This window comes from Micromesistius poutassou (genome assembly GCF_964030765.1).
Source record: "Micromesistius poutassou genome assembly, chromosome: 8".
Lineage (NCBI taxonomy): Eukaryota > Metazoa > Chordata > Actinopteri > Gadiformes > Gadidae > Micromesistius > Micromesistius poutassou.
The window spans coordinates 20,845,012-20,860,900 of record NC_140278.1 but is presented as its reverse complement, the minus strand read 5'-3'; the positions used below and the strand labels follow the sequence as shown (position 1 = coordinate 20,860,900).

At 48.7% G+C, this 15,889-nt stretch overlaps 2 protein-coding genes across 2 annotated transcripts; one reads left to right on the top strand and one right to left on the bottom strand.

Moving 5' to 3' along the window:
- Nucleotides 1-3,100: 3,100 nt before the first annotated feature.
- Nucleotides 3,101-10,802, bottom strand: cmtm7 (CKLF-like MARVEL transmembrane domain containing 7). Its single transcript, XM_084472074.1, has 5 exons — nucleotides 10,595-10,802; nucleotides 8,976-9,152; nucleotides 7,881-7,979; nucleotides 7,001-7,082; nucleotides 3,101-6,637 (listed from the first exon to the last, which is right to left on the bottom strand). The coding sequence occupies exons 1-5, from the start codon at nucleotides 10,703-10,705 to the stop codon at nucleotides 6,624-6,626; spliced, it is 483 nt and encodes a 160-aa protein (XP_084328200.1). The 5' UTR covers nucleotides 10,706-10,802; the 3' UTR covers nucleotides 3,101-6,623.
- A 1,230-nt stretch (nucleotides 10,803-12,032) lies between these two features.
- LOC311351914 (sialic acid-binding Ig-like lectin 15) lies at nucleotides 12,033-14,959 on the top strand. Its single transcript, XM_084472072.1, has 4 exons — nucleotides 12,033-12,216; nucleotides 13,297-13,508; nucleotides 14,058-14,223; nucleotides 14,366-14,959. The coding sequence occupies exons 1-4, from the start codon at nucleotides 12,162-12,164 to the stop codon at nucleotides 14,791-14,793; spliced, it is 861 nt and encodes a 286-aa protein (XP_084328198.1). The 5' UTR covers nucleotides 12,033-12,161; the 3' UTR covers nucleotides 14,794-14,959.
- Nucleotides 14,960-15,889: the final 930 nt, after the last annotated feature.

Here is a 15,889-nt window from a genome sequence, read left to right as displayed (position 1 = left end):
TACTTGTATTCAAACGTAATTAACATAATTACCAATGTACCTTTGATATAAATGAGAAAAATGTGTCACTATCATTACTATTTTAATATTTTTTATACAACGGAATATCCAAACGCATAATAAACACACTTAAAATCATCAAATTCACTATTGTTTTTTCGACAATATGAAAATCTATGTCGTCAGTGTTCTTCTACTTTCAAGATAAATATTCATTTTCTTCTCACATTTAACAATGATCAGACAATTAAATCGTAACCACTGCAGTTCATTATCCCGCCACTAAGTGGTGCTCTTGGCCAACCCAGACTCTAGTCCAGTCCAGTCCTATCAGATAGTTTTCTGTTAATGCATCACTGTTCCTGAGCGGTCAGGTCTGTATGTTGGATACCAGATGAATATGAATGATTAAGTTGAGGGTTCGAGAGGTAAAGGTAGTCAGAGCCCACTGGACAGGAAGGCTCTGTGATGAGAGAGAGATCCTTCCTTTAACAGAAATATACAGTATCTGAAAATGATGATCAATAATCATTGATAGTCATTCTAATGGATCCACCCGAACTCTATCCATGAAGTGCATCAGCTCTGGGTGATGCACAAGCAGGTTTAGATCCTTCTATCATAGATTATAATAAAGAATGTTATGTTGAGTACATTATAATAAATATGTTATGTATCGTAGATTATAGTACAGTAGATGTTATGTTAGGTTAGATTGTAGTAGAGTACATGTTATGTTGAGTAGATTATAATAAAGAATATGTTGAATAGATTATTGTACATTAGATGTTATTTTGAGTAGATTATAGTACAGTAGATGTCAAATTGAGAGACACATTGTAGAATAGAATGTCATGTTGAGTACATTAAAATAAAGATGTTATGTTGAGCAGATTATAGTACAGTAGATGTTATGTTAGGTAGATTATAGTAGAGTAGACGTTATGTTAGGTAGATTATAGTACAGTAGATGTTATGTTAGGTAGATTATACTACAGTAGATGTTATGTTAGGTAGATTGTAGTACAGTAGATGTTATGTTGAGTGGATTATAATAAATAATGTTATGTTGAATAGATTACAGTACAGTAGATGTTAAATTGAGTGCATTGTAGAATAGAATGTCATGTTGAAGTGTACATTATAGAATAGATGTTATGTTGAAGGGGTCTAGTAGATGAAAGTATTTCATGTAGTACAGTAGATGTTACAGTACAGTAGACGTGATGTGACAGTAGGTTCTACTATAGCAGATGTCATGTTGAAGTGCTCTCATAATGGTGGGAGTGGTCTCAGCTGAGCAGCGGCTGGTGAAGGACTGGAGCCTCTGGAGGTTCTGGAGGCTCTGGAGGCTCTGGAGGCTCTAGAGCCTCTGGAGGTTCTGGAGGCTGGTGAAGGACTGGAGCCTCTGGAGGTTCTGGAGGCTCTGGAGGTTCTGGAGGCTCTGGAGGCTCTGGAGGTTCTAGAGGCTCTGGAGGGCTGGGCTAAGAGGAAACGAGGAACCGGGAGCTTGCTCTGTGTGTGTGTGTGTGTGTGTGTGTGTGTGTGTGTGTGTGTGTGTGTGTGTGTGTGTGTGTGTGTGTGTGTGTGTGTGTGTGTGTGAGAGTGTGTGTGGGTGTTTGTACGAGTGTGTGTGTGTGTGTGTGTGTGAGTGTGTGTGTGTGACTCATTCCTCCCAGCACTTACTCTAAACAGTGTTCTGACTCCTCCCTGCTTCTCCACTCCTTTAAAGGCCTCTCGCTTCCTCGGGTCTCTGGTCAAACCTCGCCTCTCAGCAGCCTCATTCCTTCCGTACATTTCTGTTCAGGTTCAACGATAGGGCTGGTTGAGCATCAGACCCAGTGTGAAGGGTTTGTTCATGCAGCTCCTCCAGAGTCCTTTACGAAGACATCTGCAGGACCAACAATATAATACCATCATCTAGCATAATCTAGTGAAAGTACATCTAATATATAATCAAGGCGGTGCATCTGAATAGAGTGGGGGGGGGGGGGGGGACCTAATTGGCTTCCTGTCTGCCCAGGAAACACCGGCAGGAAGTCAGGCATGAGCTTATTAGTCCCAGAGGCTGGCGTCAACATCAGCAACATCGTCTTGTGTTTCAGAGAGGTTGAGGCAGTCGGACCCTCGGTTATACATCCTCAGGCCCAGCGTACGTTATCGACACGTACGTTATCAGGAGTTAACTTAGAATTGGAGTAATTGGATTATGTTCAATTATCTGTTCAATTGTATTCGTGAATAGCTAGTATATATGTGTGTGTGTGTGTAAGTGTGTGATGAATGTGAGTTAGTGTATTTTCCTTTTCTTCTTGCCGTACTATTTTAATTGTGATCACATTGGGAGTGGAACGGTATTCAGAAGTGGCGTTCCTGAAATGAGTCATTGATGCATTCCCCATCCTGGTCAGAGTCCCAGCCTTGAAGAGACATTGTCTGTTTGTTGAATTGTGTTACTAAGACACGGCTCTGAACTTTGACCTCCCAGTATAGTTTGGTACTTCCTGGTATCAAGTAACGAGTCAGATATAACTCTTAATGTAGGCCTGTTAAAGTTAACTGTTATGATTGCCCTTTTAAAATTATAGTCTAGATGTTTTTGAAATGCAGGCAGGGAGGGAGGGTCAGCTTAGCTCAGGAGGTAGAGCAGGTTGACTTGTAACCGGAAGGTTGCTAGTTCCTCCAAGTGTCGACGTGTCCCTGAGCAAGACACTTAACCCTAACTGCTCCTGACCAGCTGGCTGTCGCCTTGCATGGTTGACTCCGCCGTTGGAGTGTATTAACCGAGTCGCTTTGAATATGTAAGGCAACTCAATTTTAAAAAACACACTATGAATATCACATCCCTGTATTTGAAGTATAATAACACAATGATATCAACGCAGCACATGGTGCAACAGCCTTTAATACAACGTGCAGCAAACCCAAACTCTTCACTGAGCATGCACAATATAAAACATATCTGATGATAATAATAATACACACCATAGAAAATATCTTCAAAAATAAAAATCATTTAAAAAAAAGGGGAAATTAAATAGTTCACTCTGCTCAGCACCCCAGGACCCCCTCCACGCGTCGTCGTCCCCCCCCCCCCCCCCCCCAGGGGACCTCCGACCGGCTGTATGTATATTCTGGGCCCCCTGGAAAGGAAGACGTCAGCTTCCTGTTGTTATCACACCTCTGGGGCTGGCTGCAACTGTACCCCCGCGCTCAGCTCAGAGACGAAGACTTCCTCACACAAGCAGCTGCAGCTCTGGATATTATTATATGAGATCTTTTTTAGCTAGCCGACAGAACTTTGGGTTAAGCAAGGCACTTGCTCTTGTTCTCCCGTAAAGCGCACATGCATTCCATTCCATTCCAGCCAATCATCGCCTTTGCTCGCATCCTGGGCAGCGTTACCACGGCGACTGACCAGTCAAGAGCCAAGCGCGACAGGAAATGCCTTGCAGGGATTGGCTTCCCTGGTCCCGCAAGAGCCAGAATTGTAAAGTTTAGTTCCTTTGTCAAGGAGGCTGCTTGTCTGCTCAAGGGCAAGCTACTTAGCTACTTACTGACAACATATCAGGCCGGGATGTTGGTCCAACGCCTCTCGGTTTGTAACCATGTCAACCCTCACGCGTAACCACACCAAGCTAGCCCTACGCCAGACACAAACCATGCCCACGCAAACCCTAACCACTCTACCCTAGCCTTAACCACGCCAACCCTAACCCAGACCATAACCACATCAAATGAACACCTTCACTCCAGGCCACCTTTAACCTCAAACCTAACCAGTGGTCCCAGATCGCTGCCAATCAAATCCAAACCGCCTCCAACTGTTCTTCAATCCGTGATTCATTTCTTTAAAGGGCCAGTACTACTGGCCTGCAAAGCAAATGGTATGAGGGCTAAATACTGAGCTATCCCTGTGTTTACCTCCGATTTTTCTTAGAGATTTCCCAGGGATGCAGGGATATATATGGATATGAAGTATCCTTCTTGGCTTTTGACTTTGCAATTGCTTTCAGATTGACTAAAGCTTATAACAATTACAAAAACTAGTTGTGCTTGGTACGGTTTGGTGCTGTGGCTATTGTTACTCTTTGAAATGCAGCACTAATTGGCACTAGCTGTTGGCTTCAATCGGGGTTCCCCAGCTAATGTTGCTAAAACCTCACTCCAAACATCTCTGGGGTGATTGACAGGCTGCTATTGTTAGCTTCTCCCATTGGCCTAATTTGGATATCCGGTGCTAGCAAAATGACTAAGTGGCGGCAAAGCAAAAGTCCCTTCAGAAACCTATTGGTGACATCACTGATGGCATAACACTGATAGCGTTATAAAATGTCATATATATTGTAAACAGTGTGATTGTCGTTGGGTGACTATTGACACTATGGTTGCAACAAACATAATCCATTCTTCTTCCAGGAAGCCGACGGCTACATTAGCCTGTTGGAAGATTGGAAATGTGTCCAAATATTGTCATGCAGTCACACCACGAAACAGTCAGCCAGTGTTACGCAACACAAAAGCACTCCTTATGAGGACAATGTGACAAAAGACATCTCTGAACAACGCTAAACCAGTCCCACGTCCACCATGTTCAAGACTTCCTCCTCCACTCGCTTCAGTCGGATCAGATGGGTCATGAGACACAGGGTGCCCATGGTTCTGGTGGAATGACCCGACACTCATGTCCACCGGCAGAACTGGAGGAAGTCTGGATCGGATCTACGGCCACTTCACCATGTTTCACGGTCGTTTTTTTCGTATCATCACCCAATCGTCAACCACCACACCACGGCTCAAACTGTTCCATGATGTTCTATTTTCATTGATTTGAGTTGTATAGACTAGCTTAAACAATTGCAAAGCTACTCCTAAAATTTGCTAGTCCAGTATAAAAGATAGTCACAGATGAATCTCTGCTTTATTTTTTAAAAACTGACGTGTGTCATAATGGTCCAAAAGAGGATGTTTTGGCATGATCGATTAGGAATAGGCGAGGCAAGATACGTCTGGTTGAAACTCTCAAACCCGAATTTGTACAAAAAAATACTGGCTTTGCCTCCAGCGCTGCAAGGCAGCCTAGTATTGAGATTCAATAACTTCAGGAATCATTTTCTGGGAATCGCGACGAGCAATTCCCGGCAAATAATTCCAAGAAGTGGTCGAGCTTTCATGGTGGCTGCCATGGAGGTTGCCATGGACTCATGACCGGATCCAACGCTGGATATAAGGCACGTTACGGCCCACTATGGCACCTAAGGACCCGTCATGACCAGGTGGACCAGGTGTGGCCTGAGCATGACGCCGCTCCACCCCCTGGTTCCTCCCGGGGGGAGAACTTGGTACACTGAGAGGAGATCGGACATTCACGGCGAAGCCTGAAGATGGGGATGTTACAGTGGCAGTGTCCGAACCGGACCGCTCTAGAATATCAATGTCTGCAGCAGCACATCGCTGGACATCTTCTGACATCACAAAGCACTGGTGGCCCATAACACTGGTCATGGAACTCGGGTCTAATACTACTGGTTGTACTGGTGGTGCAAAGGACCCCATGAAACTGCATTCAGAGCGTATCTTGCTTCTGTGATGTGGGATGAGGGTATGATGATAGAACAGAACGTGGCTAATTCAGGATGGATGTGTGGTATTAATACCTAGTGCCTGAAGCGGTTAGATTCGACCGGGCACCAAGGGCGGCAGTATTGGCTTGATGATGCCAGCCCCATTAGACCTGCAACCTGTTCTCCTCAGTTGCGTTTTTTGTATGTGAATGTAAACTTGTAAACTGACATTTTTGGCAAACGTTTGGCAAAAAAGGAGAATAACATGAGAAGGGAAATAAGCCATAAAGGTTGAAAGGTATTCTTTTCTGTTTTGTGTTTTCTTTTAAGTGGACTTTCAAGGCACTATCCTGTTGTCAGAGAAAGTCAACATACAAAAAAAGTGAGCATTCCAAAAAGAAAGAGGGGTGAATCCAGACCTTGGAATGGAACAAAGATCCTGTAAACTAGCTAGTAGGTCAACACAAACCAAACCTCGAAGGCCTACCTGTGTGCCCAATGCTAGTGTGGCTCCAAAATAAAATCCTCTTCCTTCTACTCAGTAGCACCTCATGAAGGTAGTGTGATTCCTTCTCCAGGGTCATTCAGTGTGTCCTCTGTCCAAAATGGAATCAGCTAATTTGATACACTGAACCCAGTCTTCGGGTGAACCCTAACTTGTGTTTGGTTCGGAGTAGATGTACTATGTCCAAATTGTACTTCAAGCCGAATTTTAAAGGCAAATGGGACACGTCCAAATGTGGCATTGTTGTTGCCGTAATACTAATTATTAATTTGAGCCCTAGATGTCAAGAACCAAGTGAGAGTAGAGGTTCTGATCAGGAACTTGTGAAGATCTTGAAACAAAGTGGTTGTCTGGTCTTGGACCCGGTCTTGGACCCGTCCTGGATCAGCACTGCTACTCTTCCAGACTTGGGTTCCCTCCACGCTCTGTACAATGATCCAATCGGTGTCAATTCAGTGTCCAACTTGCCATTTTTAGCCATTAGCCATGACTACTACATAGCCATCTGATGACACAGCACCAGGACCATGTGTTCCTTCATGTGACCTCTGACCTTAAACACTGGCACCTAGGATGAGGGGGAGGGGGCAGAGAGGAAGGAAGGAGGGGAGAAAAGAAGGGTTTGCTTTTATATTTTTATTGCTTTTTATACACTGTTTACTGAAGTACAATCTCATTCATGGCATCTAATGTATTGCTATTATTACCATTTGATCATTTAGCGTACACATTAATCCAGAGCGATTAATAATGAATTCAGAAGCATGTCATTAAAGAGCACGTAGGGTTACACTCCGGACACCCGGGATTGAACCCAGAACCTTCAGGCTGGGGGTGGAACACCCTATCCCGACCCTTTGTGAAACAATCCTCAGATCCGTTTATATCTGTAGCCTCAGAGTGAGGTGAGTACCAGCAAGACCAGACGCACCTGTTTGCTGGGAGCCACAGCTGACTTTGTAAGACGTCCACAAACTAACAGCCATCAGGAAGGTTGCGATGAAGCCAAACACCTTGAGAGAAACAGAACACCTGCTTTACATTCCACATCCACATGAACAGCGTAGTATATTCTACTGCTGACAAGTAAGAGAGGACTGGGGTTTCTGCAGCTAGCTCAGTCATGGCTGCAATGAGCTTGTGTTGCTACATCACAAGGACAAATTCCTCTTTCTGAGAACACTTCTGCTATGCTACATATGATAAGAGACATTGTGAGAGTTCAACAGGCTTGTTACATATTTGATGTTCGAAAAGCAAGTTGGGTTTTGTTGATCTCATCTGAATTTAGTGGAGAGAACAACAAGAAGTTGAGATTTTCCGTTGAAAACAGAATAAAGTGTCTATATAGGGGGGCATTCTCTGTAAAATACGAGGGTACTACTACTTCTTTCGATATCATTATCATAGGTTTCTTAGCCGTTCTGGACAGGACAGTGGAGAGAGACGGTGACGTGGGGGAAAGAGAGGGGAGGATAGCACAGGGCCGCAGGTCAGGACAGCACCGGGCCGCTACGAGACATACGCCTATGTTGGTGTCGCGTTAGGCTCGAGCTGCTACGGCTGTTCTCCAAACTCTTTTCCAGACCGGTAGTGTAATGTGCGGTTAACAACGCCCTCGCATCTTAAACGTGTCATAACGTCACAGCTCTCTCTCTTCTGGCCTCAGGACGGACGCATTTTTGGAATCTCCCAAACCGGACGTCCCGGACGACCTAAACGCACATCGTGGTGATAATCACCGGTGATAAGATGGTGGATTGAGGAGGTTCCCAAGTACGGAACCCGGCGGCGGGTTCCTACCACCTTACCGATCCCGCCACCAGCACCGAGATCCCTCCGCTCTTCACAGAGCCCACGATGGAGGCGATGAGCACCAGGATGGAGCCCACGGCGTAGTGCAGGAACTCCTGAGGAACCAGAGACAACAGTGGCCGTCACCCACAGCGGCCGGCGGGGGGGGGGGGGGGGGGAACGTCAACATGGGTGACACCGCAGTACCCTCCCCCTCCCCCACCTCCCTCCCCGGGGCATGGTGCTGACAGGGCACTGTTTTAGTGCCGAGCTCATCGGACGTCCCGCCGCAGATGGAGTTCTGCTCTTTGTTTGTCACACGTCCAGTCCCATTGACTCAGACCCCAGCGGGGACGTATTGTACCGCCGGGTGTGACGTGGATCGCCGGTCTACCGGTGGCTACGGGACCACGGGAGATAGGCTGCCAATAGGTTGATCTGGCCATCATACATTCCCAGATGGACACTCCCACTCCCACAAGAGGAGAGCTTGTAATGGTGAATCCACGTCACACCTGGTCTCTGTTGGAACATCCAGACCTGACCCACTATGATGGCATAACACTAGTAACGTCATCAAATGTCATAAACAGTGTAAACAGTGTGAGCGTCGTTGGGTGATTGTTGACACTATGGTTCAACAAACAAACAGTTCTGCTTCCTGGAGAGTCGACGGTTACATTAGCCTGGTTGAGGATTGGAAATAGTGTGTCCAAATATTGTCATGCAGACAGACCACGAAACAGTCAGCCAGTGGACAGTCAACCAGTGGATACAGTCAACCAGTGGATACAGTCAGCCAGGGGATACAGTCAGCCAGGGGATACAGTCAGCCAGGGGATACAGTCAGCCAGGGGATACAGTCAGCCAGGGGATACAGTCAGCCAGTGGACACAGTCAGCCAGGGGATACAGTCAGCCAGTGGACACAGTCAGCCAGGGGATACAGTCAGCCAGGGGACACAGCGGGGAACTCTTGAATAAGCTCTCAGTGGATGACTTGGTATGTGAGTGGGTGAATGTCTCCCCAGGTGAGTGAGTGACTGACTGTACAGTTGAATGCGTGTGAGTGAGTGTGACTGTGAATGAGTGAACAGGTGAGCGTCGACTTGCCGTGAGCGGCCAGTTGATGCAGGCGATCTTGGCCTGCATCCGGAACATGTGCATGAGGAAGAAGATGAGCAGGGCGAAGAGGAACCACAGAGTCACCACCTCGAAGTAGCGGAACGCCGGCCAGTCGGGCCAGGCCCGGGCGCAGTGCACGCACAGGAAGGCCACCAGGAGCGCCACCTAGGGGCGCGCACGCACGCACACACACGCACGCACATACACGCACAGACACACACACACGCACACACACACACACACACACGAATACACACATGCACACAGACACATGAACACACACACACACAGACACATGAACACACACACACACATGCACACAGACACACACATCAACACACACACGCACGCACACATGCGCACACATGAACACACACGCATGTGAACACACATGAACACACATGCACAAACACACACGCACACACACAAACACATGCACACACAACCATGCACACACACGCACACAGATACACACACACACACACACACACATACAAACGCAGACATGTGCACAAACACAAGCACACACACACACCGACAGACACACACACACACACACACACACACATGAACACATGCACACGCACACACAACCATGCACACACGCACATACACCCACACAAACGCAGACACGCGACACACACATGCGCGCACACACACACACACACACACACACACACACTCAGAATGTCATATATTATATGATATGATACAAAATGCACAGTTGCTTCCCACATATCTTAATCTGGTGCTAATGTGTTCACCGGTTAGTGGTAAGCCTGCACAGCGTCACAATAAAAGCCCTACTATAGAGCTTTTCAACGACTTCATCAACTTAGCGTTAGATAGATATACAGATAGATATACAGTTCCAACGTGTCCCTCTCCCTTTGTCGCCTACTATCTAACGCTGTTACTGCACTCAACAGTTTGTGTTGCTGCCTTGTTTTGCTTTGTGTTGAACAGTTCCCTGTTGGCCCACTGGTCGATAATGTGGAGATCTGTGTCGTAAATTAGGAGTTAGGAACCACGCCTCATGATCTCTAACTCTCATCCGCAGCCGCTGACACTAAACACACTTCGTCTGGCTCCAGAAAAAAAAACAGTGGTCGGGTTTTTCAAATCATGACTTTCTCTCAGCTTCACGAACAGGCTGTGTGCTGTTGTTGTTGTACTGAACACAGACGCAGAGCGACCACTTCTGTGTGTCCATGACCGAATACATAAAGACTAAACCACTAAACCTCTCCCTGCCCAGCGTCGGGTCCGGAGCTCGGGTCCAGAGCCCGGGCTCCGGACCGGATCTCGGGTCCAGAGTTCCAGAGCTCAGGTCCAGAGCAGGCCCGTTAGTGTCCCTGATCGAGGAGGTGATCCTAACAACACGTCCACCTCCCAGCAGGGCTCCATGAAACACATCCTGGTGTCCCTGCGATACCCGGTCTGTTTACCGCAGCGGTTCAACTCTGTCTACGGACGGCTCGCTGTAAATAACGCATGCACTGCAGGTCCAGGCATCCGTACCCGTTCTAAACTGCATCCCCAAATAATCCGCCCCACACTAAGCCGTCCGATGCCCACCCTTCACGGCCGGTAACCGGAGCTCTCACCATCTGCGATATCTTCAGGATGCCCCCGGTGGTCCGTATGTAGCCCACGTTCAGGAAGCCTCCGTCGGACGTCCTGGTGGTGGTGGTGGTGGTGACGACGGTGTGCGACATGTTGGCTGATTTAAAGATCCGCTGTCTGACTCCAGCGGGCTGCGGGCTTCGACGCGTCCACCAGCTCCGGTTCTCCGGGGTTTGCAGTCTGCGCCGCCCGTCAGTCGTGGGCCAGTGGGTGGGGGCGCTTCTCTTTAGGGGTGGGGTTAGCCAGGAAACACAAGCGTGACTTTGTACCTTTCTCCCACGTCCTGTGGTTTCATCGCATCAGTGGGCAGTGCGAATAGGGCGCTGCACGCCGGTATTGTCCGCCCATCAGTCACGGTGCAGCGGGTCCGGACCCCCCGTTCACCTCCAGCCCCCAAAGCGATGCCGGACACCCTCTAGTACCGCACAATTTTTGTGCATTCTGGCTCTGAACAGCAGGCCTGGTTGTATTGGAGCTCTGGTGCTGTTTTGGGTCGTTGTTACAGCTATAGGCCTAGATAGTTATAAACGCTCCCATCATTTGATTTCTGCACTATGTGGAGTTTGTTTGGGTGTGTCTATTTACAACAGTATGGAGAGTAGGCCTACGTCTATACAGGACTGTTAAGTGGAGGACAAAACGAATATCATTAAAAAAAAAAGATAAACAGCAAGTGACGGGAAATAAGTTGTAATAAGTAGCCTTTATAACTACCAAATTAGCCAATTAAGTGAAGGCCAAACAGCAGCTATTAGAGTAATTACGACAGCGTTCGTTGTAATGGAGTCAAAGGCTGAAATCACATCCGTTGGACACAAGTGTGTGTGTGTGTGTGTGTGTGTGTGTGTGTGTGTGTGTGTGTGTGTGTGTGTGTGTGTGTGTGTGTGTGTGTGCGTGCGTGCGCGCGTGCGTGCGCGCGTGCGTGTGTGTCAGCACAATGCACGTTATAATACAACCAATACAGCATTGTGCGGTTGAAGATACTAGACCACTCTGAGGCCGGCCGCTGATGTGGTTGACCGCGGCGGTGTGACCCCAGATCCCCTGGTTAGAGGAACATCCCACCAGCAGGGTGGGATGTTGAACTTGGCTTCAGAAACCGAAGCCAAGTTCACAGCTCCGATATTCGAAAAATAGTGGAGAATAGGATCAATAATCATTGTCGGCCAGGATTTTGGCCTGCATCTTAAGGTCATTATTCTGTTGGTGCTTCTTGTGTGCTACGAAAGTACAGGCCGACCACAGCAAGTTCTCAGTTGTTTCAGGCCTCGTTTTAACGTGTTTCTCTGTTCCGTGACGCCCCCTGCTGCTCACCACTCGCAAATAAGTGTGCGTGCGTGCGTGTGCGTGTGTGCATGTGCATGTGCGTGTGCGTGTGTGTGTGTGTGTGTGTGTGTGTGTGTGTGTGTGTGTGTGTCAGCAGAAAGAAACACAGTTTAAATCAGAGAAACATGAATTCTATTTGAAGAGCAGAAAGAGGAAACATGAAGATGGAATGGCTGAGCAGAGGACCGCACTGAATCACACACACGGACGGACGGACTCAACATGGACGGCTGTCTGCTGGCCACCGTGCTCAGTCTGCTGCCAGCCTTCCTGGGAGGTGAGTTAACACCTTCTACGACTTGTGTCTTGTTTGTACGGAAGAGGATTAAGGCCACACATAAGAAAAAAAAATTGAGTTCTGACTTTAAAGTCAGAATTCTGAGATTAAAGTCAGAACTCAATTTTTTTTTTCTTATGTCTAATCTAATCTTATGTCTGATCCTCTTCCGTATGCTTGGGTTTGTGTTTTCTCGTTGTACATGTACCTGTGTCTTGTGGGGAACACACACGCACAGCCTCGGTCTCTCTGAGCTTGTTCCGTTTCAAAGGATTTATTTGAGTTGAGTTTGTATTCGAGTGACGACAAATGAACGTGGTGTGAATTCACACCCACAACTACATTAATATCTGTCACAACTGTTTTGTCCCTTTGTCGTCGCATCGCAAACAAAAAGCATAACCTCAGTCTGAACTGCAGTTCCAAGCGGTTCCTGTAAGAGACTTTATGCCTCCATAGGTTACGTGACTTCAGGACTTCCTGTTTAAGAGAATCCCCAACAAACAATACAGGCAGAATATCACTGGTCACGTGACCTCCCTCCCGACGGCCTCTAGATGGGACGCAATCAAACAACCAGTCTACAGTTTTACAACCGTCTCTTGACATCAACCCCCCCCCCGCCCTCCCTCCATCACCCCCACCCCTGACCCCGTCCCCACCCCCCTAACCCCCCCCCCCTCCCACCATCACCCCCACCCCTATCCCCCCGCCCCGTGTCCCCCACCCCCCTCCATCACCCCCACCCCTGACACCCCCCCCCTGTCCCCACCCCCCTAACCCCCCCACCCCCATCCCCCCGCCCCTTGTCCCCCACCCCCCTCCATCACCCCCACCCCTGTCATCCCCCACTCCATCACCCCCGCCCCCCTAACCCCCCCCCCTCCCACCATCACCCCCACCCCTACCCCCCGCCCCTGTCCCCACCCCCCTAACCCCCCCCCCCTCCCACCATCACCCCCACCCCTACCCCCCCACCCCTGTCATCCACCCCTCCATCACTCCCACCCCTGTCCAACCCCCTCTCCATCACCCCCGCCCACCTCCATCACCCCCCCCCCCTCCTGCCCCCCCCCTCAGCTCAGGGCTCCGGAGACGACAGCTGGTCCATGAAGGTGCAGGCGGAGGTGCGTGCCACAGAGGGCTACCCGGTGGTGCTGCCCTGCTCCTTCAGCCACCCCAACCACACCCCCCACACCTCCCTGCTGGTGGCCTGGCGCCAGGGCACCACCCGCCTCTTCCACTGCACCACCCACGCCGGCCGGCAGGCCTGCGAGACGTCGCCCAACCAGGTAGGGCTGCTGGGCCGTTTGGCCTGAAAATAAAATCTCAGACTTTTTCAAACCAAACGATCAAAATCAAAATCAAAAGCAAAATCAAAATCGACCGATTTTCGATTTTAATGGATTTTTTTTTTTTTCCTATAAATGACAAATATATATATTTGGATTTTATTTGAAGAATAACAATGATTACCAAAAGCTAAATAAGTAACACACATCTCCCACTCTGCTGCGTGCCTCAGTTTAAGATGTTGGAATAAATGTGCTGTGCTTTTGGTTTCCACAGACTTTGGGCAAAACTCTACACGCTTACTTTTTTCAGCGCTTGCTGCCATGTTGAGATTTTACTTTTTCTGAAGAGGAGGGGGCGTTACTAGGAACACCTCAGAGAAGGTGGAAGTGGTGGTGCTACCGTAAATACCCGATTGAAATCACTGCACTTGATTTAAAAAAACCCCCTTTTTTTTTTTTTTTTTTCAATCAAATTTTTTCTTTTCTAAACCATGAATTTGAATTACGATTAAAAATCGATTATTCACCCAGCTCTACCACCAATAGGACCCCCGCTACCGGCTGGAGGGGAACCCGCGGGAGCACGACCTCTCCCTGCGCATCAACAGCGCCGCCCTGCGGGATGGAGGCCGCTACTACTGCCGCGTGGAGGTGCCGGGCCACAAGCACGCCAGCTACGAGGACCGGATGGGCACGCTGCTCCGGGTGGAAGGTAGGACGGGGGGCGGGGCTCTGGGGCCAGCTCCAGCTGGGGCTGGAGATTCCCCCGTTGGGCTCCTCTCTCACATGGCGCTCCTTATCAACGTCGTTCCCACGGCGGTCCTTTTAAAAAGCCTCCTTCTTCCCTTTCCCAGCACCGCCGCGTATCCTGTCCCTGTCGGCCCAGGGCAGCGAGGACTCAGGTTTCAGGGCGCTGTGCGAGGTGGAGGGATCCCCTCTTCCGGACATCCAGTGGGTCTCCCCGGACCACCTGCTTGAGGGGCTGGAGGTGGGCCGCCCCCCGGGCCAGGGCTCCCGCTCCCAGCACCACAGCGTCAGCCAGCTCCCAGACGTCCACCCTGGGCAGCAGTACACCTGCAGCGCCACCAACCCCCTGGGCAGGGAGCAGGCCACCCTGTACGTCCTACCCCCCAGGAGGGAGGCCTGCCCGGGGGCCACCGCCACACCTCTCCTACTCCTGCTCTCGCTGTCCCTGGGGGCCAAGGCCCTGCTGCTAGGGGGGGTGGGGCTGTGGGTGGTGCGGGGAAGGGCGTCGTCTGGCCCTGTCTGTAGGGGGAGGTGAGCCGGTCCACAGACCCCCAGCCGCTGGATTCTGGGCAATGAGATCGACTGAAAATATACAAAGCTGTATGGAATTATATGGTATGAAATTAAACAGTTGATTCTGGAAAAAAAGTATAAATGATTTTGAAAATCGGTTTAGATATATTTGAAGATCAAATTGGGTTGATTTGTTAAATGTTTGAACAAAGTTTGAAAGTAAAAATTGTCCAAGTTGCAAAGTCCGAAGTAGTTGAAGTGTAAGAGAATGGTCCCATTGACTTCCATTATAAAAAATAGATTTTAAAACTGAATATCTTAAAGATTTCAGAAGACTTAAAAAATGTGAATGGTACTAACAAAAACAACACAACAAGCAGACTTCACATTGTTTAATGAAAGTATTTCACACTAAGCACACTCACCAAATACATTAATATAAATCTACATATCTATGTTAATCAAATGTGTGTCTGTGTATGCATGCACATTATTATGCATATGCATGTGATAGATCATATAAGTCACAAGAGTTACATCAAGGAAGTGCTGTTGAAATCATTAGTATGTGCCAGCATCAACCTAATCTCTACATGTTGCAATCAATCTTAGTCTTGCTATGATATTGAGGGGTGTGGCCTAGTTCTGTAGGGGGGGGGGGGTGTAAGGTTCAGAAAGGCAGTAGCATCCATGGATGTGCGGTCTAGTTAACTAATGGGGCATCAAAGGAGAACAAAACCCCAGCACCACGTGTAGGCTGGTTTGCATTAGGCGACTCCCCCTCAATGTTAAACACATGCTATTGCATGCTATCCGGTGATTGGCTGTTGTTGTCACCTTCCAGTCACCTGTGTCACACCTGAACTAAAGGGGTGTTTACAGGGGAGACTGTCGGCCCAGAATGGAAACAAACGGCCGGGTCAGGGGGTTTAGTTCTCCTTTAAAGGGCACAGATAGGGTTAGCCGCCTGCGGAGAGTTATTGAATGAGCAATATGGGGGGCTTATAACACAGCGGCACAGCAGAAGTACAGCAGCTCTCGTCGCTCCAGCCAAAGTCTTTGTAGGGGTCCAGGCTCATCATGGCACACTGGCCCTCCTCTGGTCCCCCGGGCTCCCC

What these genes read in the sequence shown, in the direction of transcription:
- cmtm7 (XM_084472074.1), bottom strand. Translation starts at nt 10,705, where the DNA reads ATGTCGCACACCGTCGTCACCACCACCACCACCACCAGGACGTCCGAC. An exon ending in GCATCAACTGGCCGCTCACG is followed by an intron (nt 7,980 to 8,975) that starts GCAAGTCGACGC and finishes CTGGTTCCTCAG; the next exon opens with GAGTTCCTGCACTACGCCGT. An exon ending in CGGTGCTGGTGGCGGGATCG is followed by an intron (nt 7,083 to 7,880) that starts GTAAGGTGGTAG and finishes GTTTCTCTCAAG; the next exon opens with GTGTTTGGCTTCATCGCAAC.
- LOC311351914 (XM_084472072.1), top strand. Translation starts at nt 12,162, where the DNA reads ATGGACGGCTGTCTGCTGGCCACCGTGCTCAGTCTGCTGCCAGCCTTC. An exon ending in GCTGCCAGCCTTCCTGGGAG is followed by an intron (nt 12,217 to 13,296) that starts GTGAGTTAACAC and finishes CCCCCCCCTCAG; the next exon opens with CTCAGGGCTCCGGAGACGAC. An exon ending in GCGAGACGTCGCCCAACCAG is followed by an intron (nt 13,509 to 14,057) that starts GTAGGGCTGCTG and finishes TACCACCAATAG; the next exon opens with GACCCCCGCTACCGGCTGGA.